This window comes from Heterodontus francisci, chromosome 2 (assembly GCF_036365525.1).
Source record: "Heterodontus francisci isolate sHetFra1 chromosome 2, sHetFra1.hap1, whole genome shotgun sequence".
Lineage (NCBI taxonomy): Eukaryota > Metazoa > Chordata > Chondrichthyes > Heterodontiformes > Heterodontidae > Heterodontus > Heterodontus francisci.
Genome location: NC_090372.1, coordinates 41,971,242 through 41,989,150, shown reverse-complemented (window position 1 = coordinate 41,989,150; position 17,909 = coordinate 41,971,242). Strand labels below are relative to the sequence as shown.

The 17,909-nt window shown below is 44.2% G+C and overlaps 1 protein-coding gene across 1 annotated transcript in view; it reads left to right on the top strand.

The window, feature by feature from the left end:
* scgn (secretagogin, EF-hand calcium binding protein) overlaps positions 1-17,909 on the top strand; it is an 82,214-nt gene that overhangs the window by 16,668 nt on the left and 47,637 nt on the right. Inside the window, exon 3 of the mRNA XM_068050250.1 lies at positions 7,301-7,393. Within this exon, the coding sequence (XP_067906351.1) occupies positions 7,301-7,393 (93 nt within the window). The remainder of the gene's footprint in view (positions 1-7,300; positions 7,394-17,909) is intronic.

Below are 17,909 nucleotides of genomic sequence, written 5' to 3'. Positions count from 1 at the left end.
ACCAACCTTACTGTTACTTTCAACAAATGAAATTGGCAGGGTATGTATGTATGTCGATATCAGGGGGGGTTGCCAACCTTTTTAGTGAAAGCTACTTCTGATAAATGAAAAATATCATGAGCCACTTAAACATATATTGAAAAAATATGGATAGACAAATGCAAACTAAATATGTAGCTATTATTACATTATATCTAATATGAAGGAAAACTGATCTTAACATTATTTCAGTGTGATACCTGACACTGCATGCTGTCCAACAGTCCTGTGAAATTCAGCTTGTGACTAGAGAGGGCGATCCTGATGGAGTTGTTCAAATGCTCATCAGTCAGTCGGGTTCAAAGTTTCAGCATCCATGATTCGAGTGTATGGTAACATTTTCCCTTTCTCAAATGATTAGCTAGCTAACTACTCCCTTCTCCGGGTCAAGCTGCTCCCTGTAGGTGCAGACTGTTATTATGAGGATGTGCTCACCTTGGCCTTGCTATGAAACAACGCATCTAATAGGTTGGCCGTGACACCAGCAGATATGAAATCTGCCGTAATTGTTTGGGGCGCATGGGGCAGTTGGAGTGGAGCTCAGTGGGAGCCAATTGTAATATACTTCTGATAGAGTCTGCATTTGCCCACGTGTAGTTTTTTTTAAGTATAGTTTTTCAAAGCTTTATGTGAGCTACTTGAAGACTGACAGCAAGCTACCAGTAGCTCGCAATCGATGTGTTGGTAACCCCAGGTCTATATGAATGTTGTATGTATCTGTGTTTGTATATAAGTATGTGTATGTTAAACTATAAGCGCGTAGAACAAAGCTAGAATATTCCACCTTTCGAGCCTGATCTCAGTTAGAAAATGGTTGCTATGTAGTTCAAAACCATTTACCTGACTTTGATCCCTATTCCTTGATGCCCTTATCTAATTCAAATCTGTGGATCTCAGTTTTGAAATTGACCCAGCATCCCTAGCCTTTTGGGGGAGAGAGTTCCAGATTTTTGCTATCCTTTGAGTGAAAAAGTGCTTCCAGATATCACTCCTGAATAGCCTAGCTTTAATTTTAATATTATGCTCTGGATGCCCCTGCCAGAAGAAGTAGTTTTTCTGTTTCTATCCTAATGAAACCCTTTATCATTTTAAAGAACTCAATTAGCTCACACCTCAACTTTCTATAATTCAGGGAATACAATGCAAATTCAAGTAACCTCGCCTCATAATTTAACTCTCTAATACTTGGTATAATTTTGGTGAATCTACAATGTATGCCCTCCAAAGCCAATACATCCATCCTGAGGTGTAGTGCCCAGACTGGATGCAGCAATCAAGATGGGTTCTGACCATGTGCATGTGTGTGTTATATATGTATACACACGGTATACAAATATAAAATACATATATCTACATATCTCAAAACTGAGATCCACAGATTTGAATTAGATAAGGGCAGCAAGGGATAGGGATCAAAGTCGGGTAAATGGTTTTGAGCTCGAGCATATATCTAGTTAAGACATAAATCCTTAGGTATCCCATGCGTTAATGCTTTTACTTCTAATCCTACATTCATCATACCTTGTGAGTATATTATTGTTGTTGACAACAAGTAAATTAAGGGGTAGTTTTACAAATTTGTACTCCTGGAAGAGCACTGATCTTCATACCCGAATTTCCAACTTGCACTCCCACCTGGCAAAACTTTGCACCAGGAGTGTAAATCCATGAAATTTAGCGTTCAGAATCTGCTTCTCTCCATACTTCAGTAGCAATGTATTTTATTCACAAGAATTTGAGGAATTGCTTTATTTTCAGTAGGATTAGAGGAACTGATATGAGACTAATTTTGATAGAAATAAAAAAAAACTTTCATAACTGAAATTATAGCAGCATTACTTATTCCTGGTTCCAACTCTGTACAAACTGTGTATGACTGGACTTTTAGGTCATCACAACCTTTATGAATTTGGATGTAAGCCAGCTACTAGCTTCAGTCTGACCACTTCAATGCCTGCACAGTATTGGCAAGCTCTCGCACACAGCGCACAGTGGCGCAGTGGTTAGCACCGCAGCCTCACAGCTCCAGCGACCTGGGTTCAATTCTGGGTGGTGCCTGTGTGGAGTTTGCAAGTTCTCCCTGTGTCTGCGTGGGTTTCCTCCGGGTGCTCCGGTTTCCTCCCACAGCCAAAAGACTTGCAGGTTGATAGGTAAATTGGCCATTACAAATTGCCCCTAGTATAGGTAGGTGGTAGGGGAATATAGGGACAGGTGGGGATGGGGTAGGAATATGGAATTAGTGTGGGATTAGTATAAATAGGTGGTTAATGGTCGGCACAGACTCGGTGGGCCGAAGGGCCTGTTTCAGTGCTGTATCTCCAAATCTAAAAATCTAAATCTAAACTATGATACATGTGTGTATGGTTAGAATGCTACTGCAAGATTTCTAGTTAAAATTTCAAACTTACTACATGTGGTAATACTGTCTATATTATATGTGGTACATACTACACTTCTTAAATTCATTCTCTGAATGTGGATGTCACTGTCAAGGTCCGCATTTATTGCCCGTCCCTAGTTGTCTGAGAAGTTGGTGCTGACCACCTTCTTGAACCTTTGGGTACAACTGAACAGCTTTCTAGGTCACTTCAGAGAAAAGTTAAGAATCTACCATGTTGGTGGCAGGCTGGAGTCGAATATAAGCATAAGCCAGGTAAGGGCACAAGATTCCTTCCCAAAAAGGACATTAGTGAGCCAGTTGGGTTTTTATGACAATCTGAGCATTATGGTCACGTTTTTTAAAAGCCTTTCCATGTCAAATGCAATTTATTGGTTCGTCCTTCGATATCAAAGAAAACAGCCAAAATATTAGGTGGAATTTTGTGCTGGCGGTGGGGGTCTCGACGTTGGGAGAAACCGATGACGAGATCCCCATGTCGGCTGTTGTACGGAAGGCCTGCCGAATTTAGTGCCAGTTAGGCACTTAACTGGACAGTGGCAGGCCTTCCATAGGACTTAGGATTCTGCTGCCGGAAGTTCTGGCCTTGCAGAGCTGCTGGCCAATCAGAGGCCTGTAGCTGCAGTGCCACCACAGAGACAGTGGCTGCTGCTTCAGCGAACAGACACCGAGGAGTGGCGCTGGAACCAGGCTCAGGGTAGATCAGGGCGGGAGGGGTCTCGCGGGGTGGAGGTTCCGGGGAGTCAACAGCAAGAGCGGGGGCGGGTGGGGGGGTGGTGGGGAAGGAGGGTGCTGCGGTTGGCCCTCAGCGGCTCCCCCTTCCCGATGATGGTTCCTTCTTTCAGGCACTAAGTGCCTTTGAACGAGGCAGCCCCCCCCCCCCCCCCCCCCCCCCCCCACCACGTCCCCCCGTCCCCACAGCCAGGAAGCGGTCTGCATGGTTAGTCGTGCCATGCTTCCTGTGCAGCAACAGGGTCTCCCACTGCACAGGTAATTGTGGCTGCAGCAGGAAGAGGCCCATAATTAGGAGTTAATTACCTAGTTAAGGGCCTCAATTAACGGCGGGGCAGGAAGGCTGTTCACAGGCCTTCCCGCCCTGGATTAAATTTCGGCAAAGGCGGGATGGTGGCGGGTTCCCCCCCACCCCCACACCACCATCACACCCAATTTTATGCTGTCCTCACTTCCAAACCCGCCACAGGGGAGAGCACAAAATTCCACCCATCCTCTCATTTTTGAAGTGAGTTCTTTGGTGACTGATGAGACCTATAGTTTGTTTGAAATGAGCATCCAAAACAATAAGTAACAGAAGGAAGAGTGCCTCGCATTGGGAAATATTTTGTCCCACTTGTTTTCACATTCTTCCTTTCTCCTCTTAAGTTTCTAAAACATACTGCTCGCTGGGAGACCATGCTTCATGCGCGAGCCTAAATAGTCAGTGTTGGCAGGCTATTGGTCAATGGGAGGTCTCATAGCAAACTCACTCTCTACATCTGACCTCTACTACTACATTTTCCAGCTGGAGAAAGCAAATCAAGAAGAAATAGAAGTACTTGTACTTCCTCCCCAGCTCAGGAACATTGAGGCCAACTATCTTGTTATGCTTGCATTGCACCTCTGACCCTGTTCAGCTAACTCAGCACAGAATTTGGCATCTTTCTCATTTGAATGCCTCACTGGACCAGCTGAGCCATCAGTGAAGCTCTGCACTCCATATTTGTTTAGGATGACGTGAGGGATTCTATTGCTGTAAACCATAAGAGAAGCTTTTGCAGTTCACAGCTGTCCAAACCCACATCTTCCAAGTGGTGGTTCAGCTTGAAAGAGATTGCAAAATGTTGTTACTTTTTATAAAACTGCTTTGGGTTTACTCTTTGTTGTGTTTTGCTGTTAGAATTTTGCTGCTTGTTGGTACTTTCTATTGCTGCTGGTAACTGTTGCCTTTATGATCGCATGATTTTTTTCCAAGACTGGAAGCTCCAATTTGGGTCTGTTGAGAATAAGACATGAAGTTACAATAGGAAACTACTCTGATTTATAAATGTATAGTGTTATATGCATATTACCATGCCCAGTTTATAAGTTGCATATTAAAAGCTTTACAACATGAATGCTATGTGTGCTGCTGCTCCAAGTTAATGTAAAAGTCAATTAGGGGCACTTGCTATGGACATCATATTGAAACTGTTATCTAAAGATTTTATAATAAACAGGATACAATTTTTTTTTACATAGCATGATATGGGCAGGTCTATAGAGATGACAGTTCCTATCTCCTCCAAATGTAAGGGATGTAACACTGATAAAAATGACTAAGACCTTATTCTTCACCAATTTTGAAGACTTTACATTCAACAGGACATAGTGTTAATGCATTGTGGAGAATCCAGAGAAAAGCAGCAAGCACAATTCCAGTACTGAGGGCTCTTACATTGTTTTCAGCAGAGAAAGACAAGATTGAGAGGAGGCATGATCCAGGTTTTTGAAATGCTGGGAAGCAAAAATAATACAACTGTAAGCCAATCATTTGTAAGCGTGGACAAGGACAGAAAGACGAAAACCAGCAGGTGCCAAATGAACTGAGAACCCCTCCCCCCCCACCCAACTCAGATTTTTGGAAAGCCAAATTTTACATTCTGGCTTTTAAACATCACATTGTATCAGGTGGGCTCTTCCAGAAATTCTGCATCTGGTTCAAAATTGGATGGGCCAACTCCCTAGAGTTAGTTTTCAGTCCAGTAACTAACATGGGCGTACATGAAGGTCAACAGAGTTAGAAAAGCACATGTTCTACTCCGCACCATTCCCTTACCTTCAGCACAAAATCCTGATTACTGCTCTCCCCACCCCCCCCCCCCCAAAAAGGATAGAAATTTGAATTGTTACCAAAAGCATAGGTACTTAGACTGTTCATTTTGAATATCATGAAATGCAGTGCAATTTACATAAAATGGGAATGAAAATGTTTTCAATTTGTAGTAATATAAATCTAAATTTTTCAAGTGGTCACAGGAGATCCGAAAGAAATCCTGTTCTGTTGTTTTATTTCAGAGATAACAGCAGCTGTAAGTTCTTTACAAAAGCAAAATACTCACACACACCTGTAAGTTCTATGTTTGTCAATTTGCCATCAGTAATTATGGAGGGGTACGACAGAGCTACCCATGGGCAAAACCTGATGTGGGGGTGACTTTTAAGGCAGCGGAGGCAATGAACAAGCTTCCTACTTAAAGCTAAAGAGAAAGATTAAATGCTATAAATGAGTTTTATGGCAAAAACTGCAAGGAAGAATAAAACAGTCTCAAAACTATTACTGAGCTCTGCAGCAGAAAGTTTGAATGAATTTCCAAATGAGAAATCCAAGATAAGGATAGCAATGATGAGCTTGCTATCAACGAGCCTGTAAAAGTAAAACCTGGCTACCCGACCCGAACCCAACTACACCCGACTACATCTGTCGGGTTCAGGTCGGGTCAGGCTGGACACTGCTTCCGGGAAGTCACGGGATCAGGCTTACCGATGATTCCCACAAATCCAGCTGCATTAATAGCCTGCTGCAGGAACAGATAAAACAGGTTCATGTCGAGTCGGGTCGGGCACGAAAATAAATTACAGGGCTCGGGTCAGGTTTGGGTTGGCTGTAGTTGGGTCGGGCCCGGGCCAGGTTTTAATTTTATACCTGAGCCAGGCTTTACTATAAAGTATCCATTATATACTAATTCATAGGTTTCCCTTGGAAGCCCATGAGGAGATACCATGAATTATATTGTTTCTGTTAGACTCATCAACTTTTTCTGCCTTTATTAACTTATTAGCACCTTACATCTGTTGGTGTAGATTGTGTTTTTGGCAATGTTAGTACTATTTTCTTTTGGGGAGCTCATGCTGCCTTTCTGATGTTTGGATGATGGAGTTCTCAAGAGCCCATCAATATTTTCTGAGAAGGGACCTTAGATGCAACAGTTTAAAAAAAAAATCTGTACCTTCATTGTGAATGCTGACCTTAGGAACTTGTAACCAGAAAATGCTGAAAGACATTCAACAGGTTAGGCACCATCCATGAAGAGAGAAACAACATTAACATTTCAGGTCGATGACCTTTCATCAGTTAGAGGTGTGTAAAAGATTTTAAGCAAGTACACGGGGAGGGAAAGACCGGGAGAGCCAAAGGGTAGGTCTGTGATGGGGTGGAGGGCAGGACCGATAAAATGACAAGAGGAATTATGGTGCACAGCTTGCATGGAGGATAATCGCTAACGCAGCTGGTTGGGTCAATGGCCTGTTCCATGTTATAATGTCTACATGTATTTTTATGTATATTGGTGTCTAGTATGCCTGACAGAAGCACTTCTTTTGATATGTGTGGCTTCTGATATCAGTAGCACTATTTCATTTATATTTACACGAACTAAAAATTCAACGAGTTAAGAAATATAGAAACAGTTTCATGTCTTGCAGTGCTCAGATACCTACACAGGCTGGCAGAGACGTTAGAATCACCGAAGAGAACTCTCTCTATGACAGCAAAACAGTGAAACTGCTACCCGGTTCATGGCAAAAATCACGGGAATTTCAGTCATGTGTGATGCTTAGAATTGTTTGGAACATGTATTTGGAACATGTCACAATGTATCAGTGTGAAGGGAGCTGATGTTAAATGTGTTTCCATAAATAGTTATCTGAAGAATTAGACACACTCAATACACTGGCACTGAAGTGCATGGCGCAAAGGGTCATAGCAGTTGTAGCAATGTCTACAGAACCTTAATCGAATTAGCAGCCATTTAGCAAATCATGCGTGATTGGGCTTGGATATTGATTGAATTCTAACAACCATGTGTCTATCCTACTTGACTTTCACAGGACGACCTGAGTGCAGGAAAGGTCCAGAAAATGAAAGAAAGATTTATGTCAGCGTACGACGTCACTGCCGATGGAAGGCTGCAAATCCAGGAGGTAATCAAGTGTTACTAGCTCTGGCTCTGTGTCTGTACTGTGCAAGTTAGTTGTGCAGCTAAATTATGAAGACCGCTTGCATACACTAGGCTTGTGTTCCCTTGAGTATAGAGGATTATGGGGTGATCCAGTTTAGGTGTTTAAGATGATTAAAGGAGTTGATAGGGTAGATAGTGAGAAACTATTTCATCTGGTCGTGGAGTCAGCACAACAGGGCATAACCTTAAAACCAGAGCTAGGCTATATAGGGGTGATGTCAGGAAGTACTTACCCCCCACACCACCCCCCAAAAAAACTGTTGAAGCTAGGTCAATTGAAAATTTCAAAACTGAGCTTGATAGAGTTTTGTTGGGTAAGAGTATTATGGGATATGAATTCAAGGCAGGTAAATGGAGTTCAGAATCAGATCTAATTGAAAGGTGGAACAGGCTTGAGAGACTAAATAACCTACTCCTGTTCTTATGTTCCACAAGCAGGAATCTCACTCTTACCAGCCATTTTGGGAAATCAAATCATGTAAACAATTCTGAACAATTTCCATGTTGTTTGGTTTTGCTTTACCATTTGAGTATGTTTCTTAAAGGGTTTAAATTGTGAGTGTTTATGACCTAAAGAATGTGACTAGGAGAAATTACCTGACAGACCGAGGGAGCTGAATTAATAATGCAATCATTTACCTTGGGTGGTTCAGGAATTTGCCTCGAGTGTGTGAATCTCATCAATTTAGCAAATTTATATGAAACCATTTGGAGAGCTCCTAAATATTATGCCCTTGATTGCAGCTGCTTAACTTCCATTAGGTGCAGGATTGTCAAATTCAAGAATTACAGAAGTCAACAGACTGGAAACATAAAGAACAGATGTTGTTAAATTGGAATTGGTGAGGAAGATACCTTTTTAAACAGAGTGTAGTCTTATCAGCTTAATCAGTATTCAGCTGAAAAAAAATTAACCTCCTAAGAGAGCATTCTCATAAGAAAAAGCTCTTTTAATAGAGCATGGTAACAGGAACATAGAAACAGGCATCGGCCATTCAGCCCCTTGAACCTATTCCACCATTCAGTTAGATCATGACTGATCTGTATCTTAACCCCATTTATCTGCCTTGGTTCCAGATTCCTTAATGCCATTGCCGAACAAAAATCTATCAAACGTGTTTTTTGAAATTTTCAATTGACCTACTGGTAGTTCAGCTTCTTATATTCCCTTCATTCTGCATAAGTGCAAGGCAAGAAGGGAGGCTCAACATGTTTTAATATCTCCTCAAGTAGTGAGCGAGAAAACTCAGTACAATAGATCATTGAATTTGTGTCTTTTCTCATTAAGGGGCTGGCAGGGCTACCATGCGATAGAAACTAAGAATTGAAATGAGGCTAAATATTTAATTCCAGGAAGAAATGTATTCCCAACATTTATTTAATTAAGCAGTCCAGTCCTGATACTTAAAACAACTTTATTGTGCCCCCTGTTATATATGTAAGGACACATGTTAACAATATCATTTCTCCCCTCCCCTGCCCACCTTTTAAATCTGTCTCTAAGGCTAGTCTTGGTAATCACTCTCTCATCCATTTCTACATGTAGCCCTTCAGTATTCTACATCTATATCTGTGCATGCAGCACAAACAATGTACGAAAACAAAATACTACAGATGCTGGAAAACTGAAATAAAAACAGAAAATATTGGAAATACTCAGCAGGTCAGGCTGCATCTGTGGGCGGAGAATCAGAATTAACGTTTCAGGTCGATGACCTTTTATCAGAACTGGGAAAAGTTAAAAATGTAATCAGTTTTCAAGCACGTGAAGGGGAGTAGTGGGGAAGGACAAAAAGAGAAGGTTTGTGATAGGGTGGAAGGCAGAAGAGATTAAATGACAAAAGGGTTAGCGGGGCGAGGCCAAAGGGAGTGGTAATGGGGCAGGTGAAAAAACAAAAGGTATGTCTAAAGGAGATGTGAATGGCAGAGTGACGAGCAGCTGCTGTCTGAAAGCAAAAGAAAAAAGAAAAAAACAAGAGAGTAAAACCAAAACCTGCTAAGAAAAAGGAATCAAAATAGGGGCAGAGCTTACAGTCTGAAATTGTTGAGGTCAGAAGGCTGTAAAGTGCCTAATCAAAAGATGTGGTGCTGTTCCTCGAGCTTTCACTGAGCTTGATTGTCATCGGCCTTTTGCAGTGTTCCAGAGATGTCAGTGTGAGAACAAAGTGGAGAATTAAAAATAGCTCGGGAGTCATGCTTGAAACTGAGCTGAGGTGTTCTGCAGAATAGTCACCCAATCTGTGTTTGGACTCCCCATTGTAGAACAGACTGTAATATGAGCTGAGAATACAGTATAATAAATTGAAAGAAGTACGTGTAAATCACTGCTTCACCTGGAAGGAGTTTTTGGGGTCTTGCACAGTGAAGAGGGAGAAGGTAAAGAAGCAGCTGTTGCACCTCCTGCGCTTGCATGGAAAGGTGCTGTGGGAAGGGGTGGGGGGGGATATTGAGGAGTAGACCAAGATGTCGTGGAGGGAATGATCTCTTTGAAATGTGGAAAGGGGAGGGGAGGAGAAGGTGTGTTTGGTGGTGGCGGCACAGTGGAGATGGCCGAAATGGTGGAGGATGATCCATTGAATATGGAGGCTGGTGGATGGAAGGTGAGGACATGGGGAAACCGATTATGGTTCTAGAAGGGAGGGGAATCTGTGAGATCAGAAGTGCGGGAAATGTAACGGTCATGGTTGAGAGCCCTGTCAACCAGTGTGGGGGTGAATCCTCAGTTGAAGAGAAAGGAAAACAAATCAGAAGCATTGGTATGGAAGGTTGCATCTTCAGAACAGATGCGACAGAGACAGAGGGCTGAATTCGAAAGGCCCACCGCCGAAAGCAGCGGCAGACGAAACAAATGTCGGCCTGCACGCCAAAGAACCATCGCGATTCCAAGTGTGGTGGCTCATTTAAATCGCTGGGGCAGATCACCCCCGCCCCCCCCCCCCCCCCCCTTCCGCCGAACACATGTAGGAGGCGGTCCATCTGGCAATGGCGTCAGCTGCCTGTGCGCAGGCCCTGACGGCATTTTTAAAGGACCTTGCGCCCTTCCAGGATTTTTGAAGAAATCAGGAAACATTTTTTAAAAAAATAAATAAAAATGGGTATTTTTGAACCTCTCCCTCCAAATAACTATAATATTAAATCTCTCCAGCCCAAAACACTTTACTTTTTCAAATGCCCTTCCCCCCATCAAAATGCATCAACTATAAACTTTACCCCTTCCCACAATCCCCTCTACCAATGAGAAGACTTTATCGCTGCTCTCCCCACCCCCACCCCCCATCCCCACAGAAAAACTGATCTGTTCCCCCCCCTCCCAACCAGTGTGGCATCTCAAATCCCCAGACAGGGATCGGAAGGCGCAGGAGTGCCGGCCATCGGCACGAAGATCGCAACGGGACTGGAGGCAGGCTTGCAATTAAGTCAGGTATGTAGATTAATTTAAATATTTAAATTACAGTCCCATTGCCAAGCGGGGTGGGTGGGGGGTGCCATGAGGCCTCTTCACCTCCGTGGAAATTGGACCAGGCCCTGCCGGCATCAAGGTCCATGGTGGGCCTCATCCAGGGCAATCTTCATGCCGACCCCCCCCTGCCCCCCCACCACAATCCTGACGTCGAGGCCTCTATAAAATCCAGCCTGGAGAAACTGGAAGAATGGATTGGAGTCCTAATAGGAAGTGAGGTGTGAGTAAGTGTAGTCGAGGTAGCTGTGGGAGTCTGTAGGCTTATAGTGAATATTGTGAAGGTGAGAGTAGGGTGGAAATTGAAAACAAAGTTTATGAAGTTTTCCCATTCAGGGCAAGAGCAGGAAACGGCACCGATACAGTCATCAATGTACGAGAGAAAGAGTTGAGTGAGGGGGCCTGAGTAGGACTGGAACAAGGAATGTTCCACATACCACACAAAAAGAAGGCATAGCTAGGACCCATGCAGATATCCGTAGCAACATCTTTTAGTTGGAAGAAGTGAATGGAGTTAAAGGAGAAGTTGGTCAATGTGAGAACAAGTTCAGGCAGTTGGTGGAGGGTGGTGGTGGATGAGGACTGGTTGGACCTTTGTTCAAGGAAGAAGCAGAGAGCTCTCAGACTGTCCTGGTGGGGGATGGAGCTGTAGAGAGATTGGATGTCCATGATGAAGAGGAGATGGTCAGGGCCCAGAAACTGGAAACTGTTAAAGTGACAGAGGGCATAGAAAGAGTCGTTGATGTAGGTGGGAAGAGACTGGACAAGGGTAGAAAAAAGTAGTCTAGATAGGAAGAAATCAGTTCAATGGGGTAGGGACAGGTTGAAACGATAGGTCCACCATGGCAATCCTATTTGTGGATCTTGGGAAGGAGATAGAAGTGTGGTGTTCAGGGTTGGGGGACTGAGGTTGGAGGCCATGGAGCAAAGATCTCCAGAGGAGATATATACCCCTGAGAGGAAAAAGCTCCACTTCACAGAAAAAATAGCCATGGACAACTAAAGAGATTAGGGATAGCATAAAACAAAAAGAAAGGGCTTACAGAAATGCAAAACGCAGCACAGATACGGCCGAATGCGATCGATACAAAGACCAGCAAAGGGTCACAAAGCAGCTTATAAGAACTACTAAAAGAGATTATGAAAGGAAACTTGCAAGGAACATCTAAATTAATAAGAAGAAATTTTATAGTTACATAAAGGGAAAGCGGGTGGTCAAGTGCAATGTAGGCCCACTAAAACCTGAAAATGGAGATATTGCCATTGATAATGGGGAAATGGCAGACATGTTGAACAATTGCTTTGCCTCAGTATTTACAGTTGAAAAGGAGAATGACTTGCCGGAAGTCCCGATAAAATTAATAGCCGATAGGGGACAGGGACTTAATACAATTAAGTAAAACGTCAGTAACAGAGAAATTAATGGATCTAAAGTGTGAGAAATCCCCAGGACCTGACAGTTTCCATCCGAGGTGTTATGGGAAGTAGGGGAGCACATTGTAGATGCCCTATCTATATTCTTTCAGAGTTCCCTAGATTCAGAAATGGTCCCTCTGGATTGGAAAGTTGCACATGTCACTCCACTTTTTAAGAAGGGTGAAAGGGGGAACCAAGGAAATTACAGACCAGTTAGCCTGACATCTGTGGTCGTCAAGTTGCTGGAGTCTATAATCAAGGATAGGGTGACTGAACACCTAGAAAAATTTCATTTAATCAGGAACAGCCAGCCTGGATTCATGACAGGAAGGTCATGCCTGACAAATCTCATTGAATTTTTGAAGAGGTGACTAAGGTAGTGGACAGGGGAATGTCTATGGATGTTATTTATATGGACTTCCAGAAGACATTTGATAAAGTCCCATATAAAAGACTGTTAACTAAGGTAGAAGCCCATGGAGTTGAGGGCAAATTATTGACATGGTTAGGAAGTTGGTTGAGTGGTAGGCGACAGAGAGTGGGGATAATGGGTAAGTACTCTGATTGGCAGGATGTGACTAGTGGTGTCCCGCAGGGCCTCAATTATTCACATTCTTCATTAACGACATGGATGATGGCATAGTAAGTCATATATCCAAATTTGCTGATGATACAAAGTTAGGCGGCATTGTAGACAGTCTAGATTGCAAAGAGATATTGACAGACTAGGTGAGTGGGCAAAACTGTGGCAGATGGATTTCAATGTGGGCAAGTGTGAGATTATCCATTTTGGACCAAAAAAGGATAGAGCAGGGTACTTTCTAAATGGGAAGAGGTTAAGTACAGTGGATGTCCAGAGAGACTTGGGGGTTCAGGTGCATAGATCTTTAAAATGCCACGAGCAAGTGCAGAAAATAATCAAAAAGGCTAATGGAATGCTAGCCTTTATATCAAGAGGATTGGAGTATAAAGACACAGAGGTTATGCTGCAGCTGTACAAAACCCTGGTTAGACCCTACTTGGAGTACTGTGAGCAGTTCTGGGCATCACACCTTAGGAAGGATATATTGGCCTTGGAGGGAGTGCAACGTAGGTTTACAAGAAAGATACCTGGACTACAGGGGTTAGGTTACGAGGAGAGATTACACAAAATAGGCCTATTTTCACTAGAATTTAGAAGGTTAAGGGGTGATCTGATCGAAGTCTTCAAGATATTAACAGGAAAAGACAGGCTAGATAAAGATAAACTATTTCCACTGGTTAGAGATTGTAAAACTAGGGGGTATAGTTTAAAAATTAGGATCAGACCATTCAGGAGGGATGCTAGGAAGCACTTCTTCACGCAAAGAGTGGTAGAGGTTTGGAACTCTCTGCCACAAACAGCAGTTGAAGTGAGAACAGTTGTTAATTTTAAATCTGAGATAGATTTTTGTTAAGCAAAGATATTAAGGGATATGGGCCAAAGGCAGGTATATGGAGTTAGGCCGCGAGCCATGATCTCATTGAATGGCGGGACAGTCTCGAGGGGCTGAATGGTCTACTCCTGTTCCTATCTTCCTATGTTCCTAGAGGAGATGAGGTCAGTGACAGTCCTGGAAACGATAGCTTGATATTCATTGGGGTGGGGGTGGGGGGGGGGGGGGTTGCGGTCATGGTCCATGAGGAGGTAGGAGGAAGTGTTGGAGAGTTGGCATTCGGCCTCTGCAAGGTAGAAGTTGGATTGCCAGACAATGACAATAACAGCACCACCCTTGTCAACAGGTTTAATAACAATGTTGGGGTTGGACCGAAGAGAATGGAGTGCAGCAAGTTCAGAGGGAGATAGGTTAGAGTGACAGAGGGGAACAGAGAAATTAAGAGGACCATTGCATACCAACATTTCTCAATGAAAAGATGGAGAAAGTGGGCGTGGAGGTGAAGGTGATGGAAGAAGAGTTCAGCATTGTGCTGAGATCAAAGGAAGGGGCATAAAGGGATGTAGCTGAGGCCTTTGCTAAGGACAGATTCTTGAGAGTCAGAGAGGGAAAGGTTGGAGGGTATCATGAAAACCTGGCAAGGGGTGAGATTGGAAGAATGAATGGGGTCAAAAGGAAGTGAAGGAGAAGAACGATCTGGAGGGCATTGATATCCTTGAATGGTTGAAGTTTGTGATCCTTCACACTGAAAGGAAGAAACATAGTTTTTTATTAGTGTTGGATGAGACATTGGATGAAATGAAACTGCAGACCAGGGCGGCTTTGAGATGGTATCTATCTGTTTCACAAATAAAAGATTATGTGAATCGTAGCAACAGAAATTTAGAATAAAATACTGTCACTATTCTTGTGTCTCCGAGCACTGTACATTGTCCCTGACTGAGAAGGCAGGTAAGCCTTCACCAATGGTTCTGTAAGGAATTGCCCGACCTTTGTGGAAAATTATGGGAAGAATTGCATAGAATATACAGCACTGATACAAGCCATTAGGCCCCACTAGTCCATGCCAGTGTTTATGATCCACTTGAGCCTCCTCCAACACTTCCTCATTTAACGGTATAAGCATAACTCTCAACTCCCTATTCTCTCATCTGCTTATCTGGATTCCCCTTAAATGCATCTATGCTATTTGTCTCAACTACTCCCTGTGTTAGTGAGCTCCACATTCTTGCCACTCTCTGGGTAAACACGTTTCTTCCGAATACCCCATTTCTTGGTGACTATATAATGCTGACACGGAACACAAAAGTCCGAGTGTATCAGGCCTGTGTCCTCAGTACCTTGCTCTATGGCAGCGAAGCCTGGAAACGTATGTCAGCCAAGAGCGACGTCTCAATTCATTCCATCTTTGCTGCCTCCGGAGAATACTTGGCATCAGGTGGCAGGACCGTATCTCCAACACAGAAGTCCTCGAGGCAGCCAACATCCCCAGCTTGTACACACTACTGAGTCAGCGGCGCTTGAGATGGCTTGGCCATGTGAGCCGCATGGAAGATGGCAGGATCCCCAAAGACACATTGTACAGCGAGCTCGCCACTGGTATCAGACCCATCGGCCGTCCATGTCTCCGCTTTAAAGACGTCTGCAAACGCGACATGAAATCCTGTGACATTGATCACAAGTCGTGGGAGTCAGTTGCCAGCGTTCGCCAGAGCTGGCGGGCAGCCATAAAGACAGGGCTAAAATGTGGCGAGTCGAAGAGACTTAGTAGTTGGCAGGAAAAAAGACGCAAGGGGAGAGCCAACTGTGCAACAGCCCCGACAAACAAATTTCTCTGCAGCACCTGTGGAAGAGCCTGTCACTCTAGAATTGGCCTTTATAGCCACTCCAGGCGCTGCTTCACAAACCACTGACCACCTCCAGGCGCGTATCCATTGTCTCTCGAGATAAGGAGGCCCAAAAGAAAAAGAAAAGAAATATAATGTTGATGACCTCTACTTTTGCTCTTCTCTACAAGGGGAAACATATTCTCTCTGAGACAATGCTATAAAAACCTTCCATAGTTTTAAAGACTCTCTATTAGGACACCCTTCAGCTTTTTCTTTTCTTTTCAAGAGAAGAGATCCCCAGCCTGTTCATCCTTTCCTGATAGGTATAATCTCACATCTCTGGTACCAATCTTCTAAATCTTGTTTGCAACTTCTCCAGTGTCTATATTCTTTTTATAATCTGGCCACCAGAACAGTACAGAGTACTTCAAGGGTCGAATTTAGTTGTCCTGCCGCTGCGAGCGGTGGCGGGTGCAGAAAGTGATGGCCGCCCCGCACGGGACCCTTGCAGCCTCGATACTGCGGCGGGCAGCCACTTAACATACTGACGGCAGCCACCTCCCCACCCCCCCAATCATATGGCAGGGGTGGCATTGGCGACGCCATTCATGGCATCACCTGATACAGAAGCAGGTGGTGGCGCCATATTTAAAAGGCTGCCAGCCCTGCAAACAGTTCAACATAATGCCAAGTTGACCCCTTTCCTACCCCCCCCCCCCCCCCCCCCCCCACCCTCCCCACCGTGGTGGTGCCAGCTTCTCATGGACAGGACAGGGCAGGTGCGTGAGTGGCACACGACAAGCTCAAGTTTGGGAACTGAAGGTAAGATCGCAGCAAATGACATTTAAATTTTTGCAGAGAGGTATTTTAAATATTTAAAGTAGAGTCCCATTGCAGAGTGGTGGAGGTGCCACCACAGAGCCTTGTCGCCACTGAGAAGATCAGGCCTGGCAATGCTGGCAGTGGGCTCTATGGCGGCTGCTGCCACTCCCATTCTCCAGCCCACCCACTCCCACCACGAAACCCAACGTCAGGCTGAGAACAAAATCTAGCCCCAAGTGTGGTCTAACCAAGATTTGATACCTTTAGCATTACTTCTCTACTACTTCTCTATCCCTCTAAAATAGACCCTAGTGATTGGTTTGCACTTTGCATGGCCTTATTAACCTGCATCATTACTTTTAGTAATTTGTATACTTGTACTCTCAAATCCCTTTGTTCCTCTACCCCATTTAGATTATTTTCTAAGTAATATGTGATCTCCTTATTTTTCCTTCCAAAATGTAATACCTCACATTTATCTGTGTTGAAATACATTTGCCAATTATGTGCCCATTCTGCAAGTTTATTAATATCTTGTAATTTGTTGCAGTCCTCCTCAGAATTGACCATACCCCACATTTTGGTGCCGCCTGCAAATTTGGAAATTGTGGGCTGGGGTTTGATTGGAAGCCGCAGGTCCCAATGACGGGGCCAGAAGTGGGTGCGGCTTCTATTTGGGCCACCAGCAGCCAGCCACACACAATCAAACAGCAGCCAGCCAATTAAGAGTGATGAGGCACGGGAGCCATCCATGAAGTGGACGATGGTGGGGGTGGAGGCAGCGATGGTGGCATCAGCTGGTGCCATATTTTAAGGACTGCCATCCCTGCATTCAATATATGATTGGTAACTTCAAGTATTTCTTCAGAGGAGAGAGGCATCACAGCAATGGCAGAAGGAGGACCCCGAGTGGTCCCATGGTTTAGGGATGCCTCCCCTCCAGGCTCTGCTCCAGGCTATCAGAGAAAGGTGGGAGGTCCTCTTCCCAAGGAACAGGAGGAGGCGAGCCATTCGCCTGATTAAACAAGCCCGGAAGAGATAGCAGAGGAGGTCAGCAGCCGTGGGGTCAATGACCTCATCCGGGCTGCGAAAGTGAGTACCTCATAAACCCTTGATGACTTGGGCATTGCATGTGTCAAAGCAGGACTGTGTATTGGCTGGAGAGGCAGTGCCCCATCCAGTCATGGGCAAAGGGTCAAGGCATAAAGGCACGCTTGAGGCATGGCTAAATGGCATTGAAAGGTGCCCATTTGTTATTGAATACTCTCTCAAATACCCTGGAAAGGGACCGCTTGCAAGAGGCATCTGTGTGCCCCCATTAATAAACACTGAACTGCAACCAACATATGTCATAGTCAGTTTGTTACGGCACAGAACGAGGCCATTCGGCCCATTGAGTCCATGTCTTGGGCTCGTCCCCACTTGGAAACCAACAGCATTCATCTTTGTGTCTGTAGGCGAAGGTAGCACACAATTACAGAGAGCGAGCCAAGACTGGCAATGGACTGCCACATCTCCATATCCTGAGCCCAATGGAGG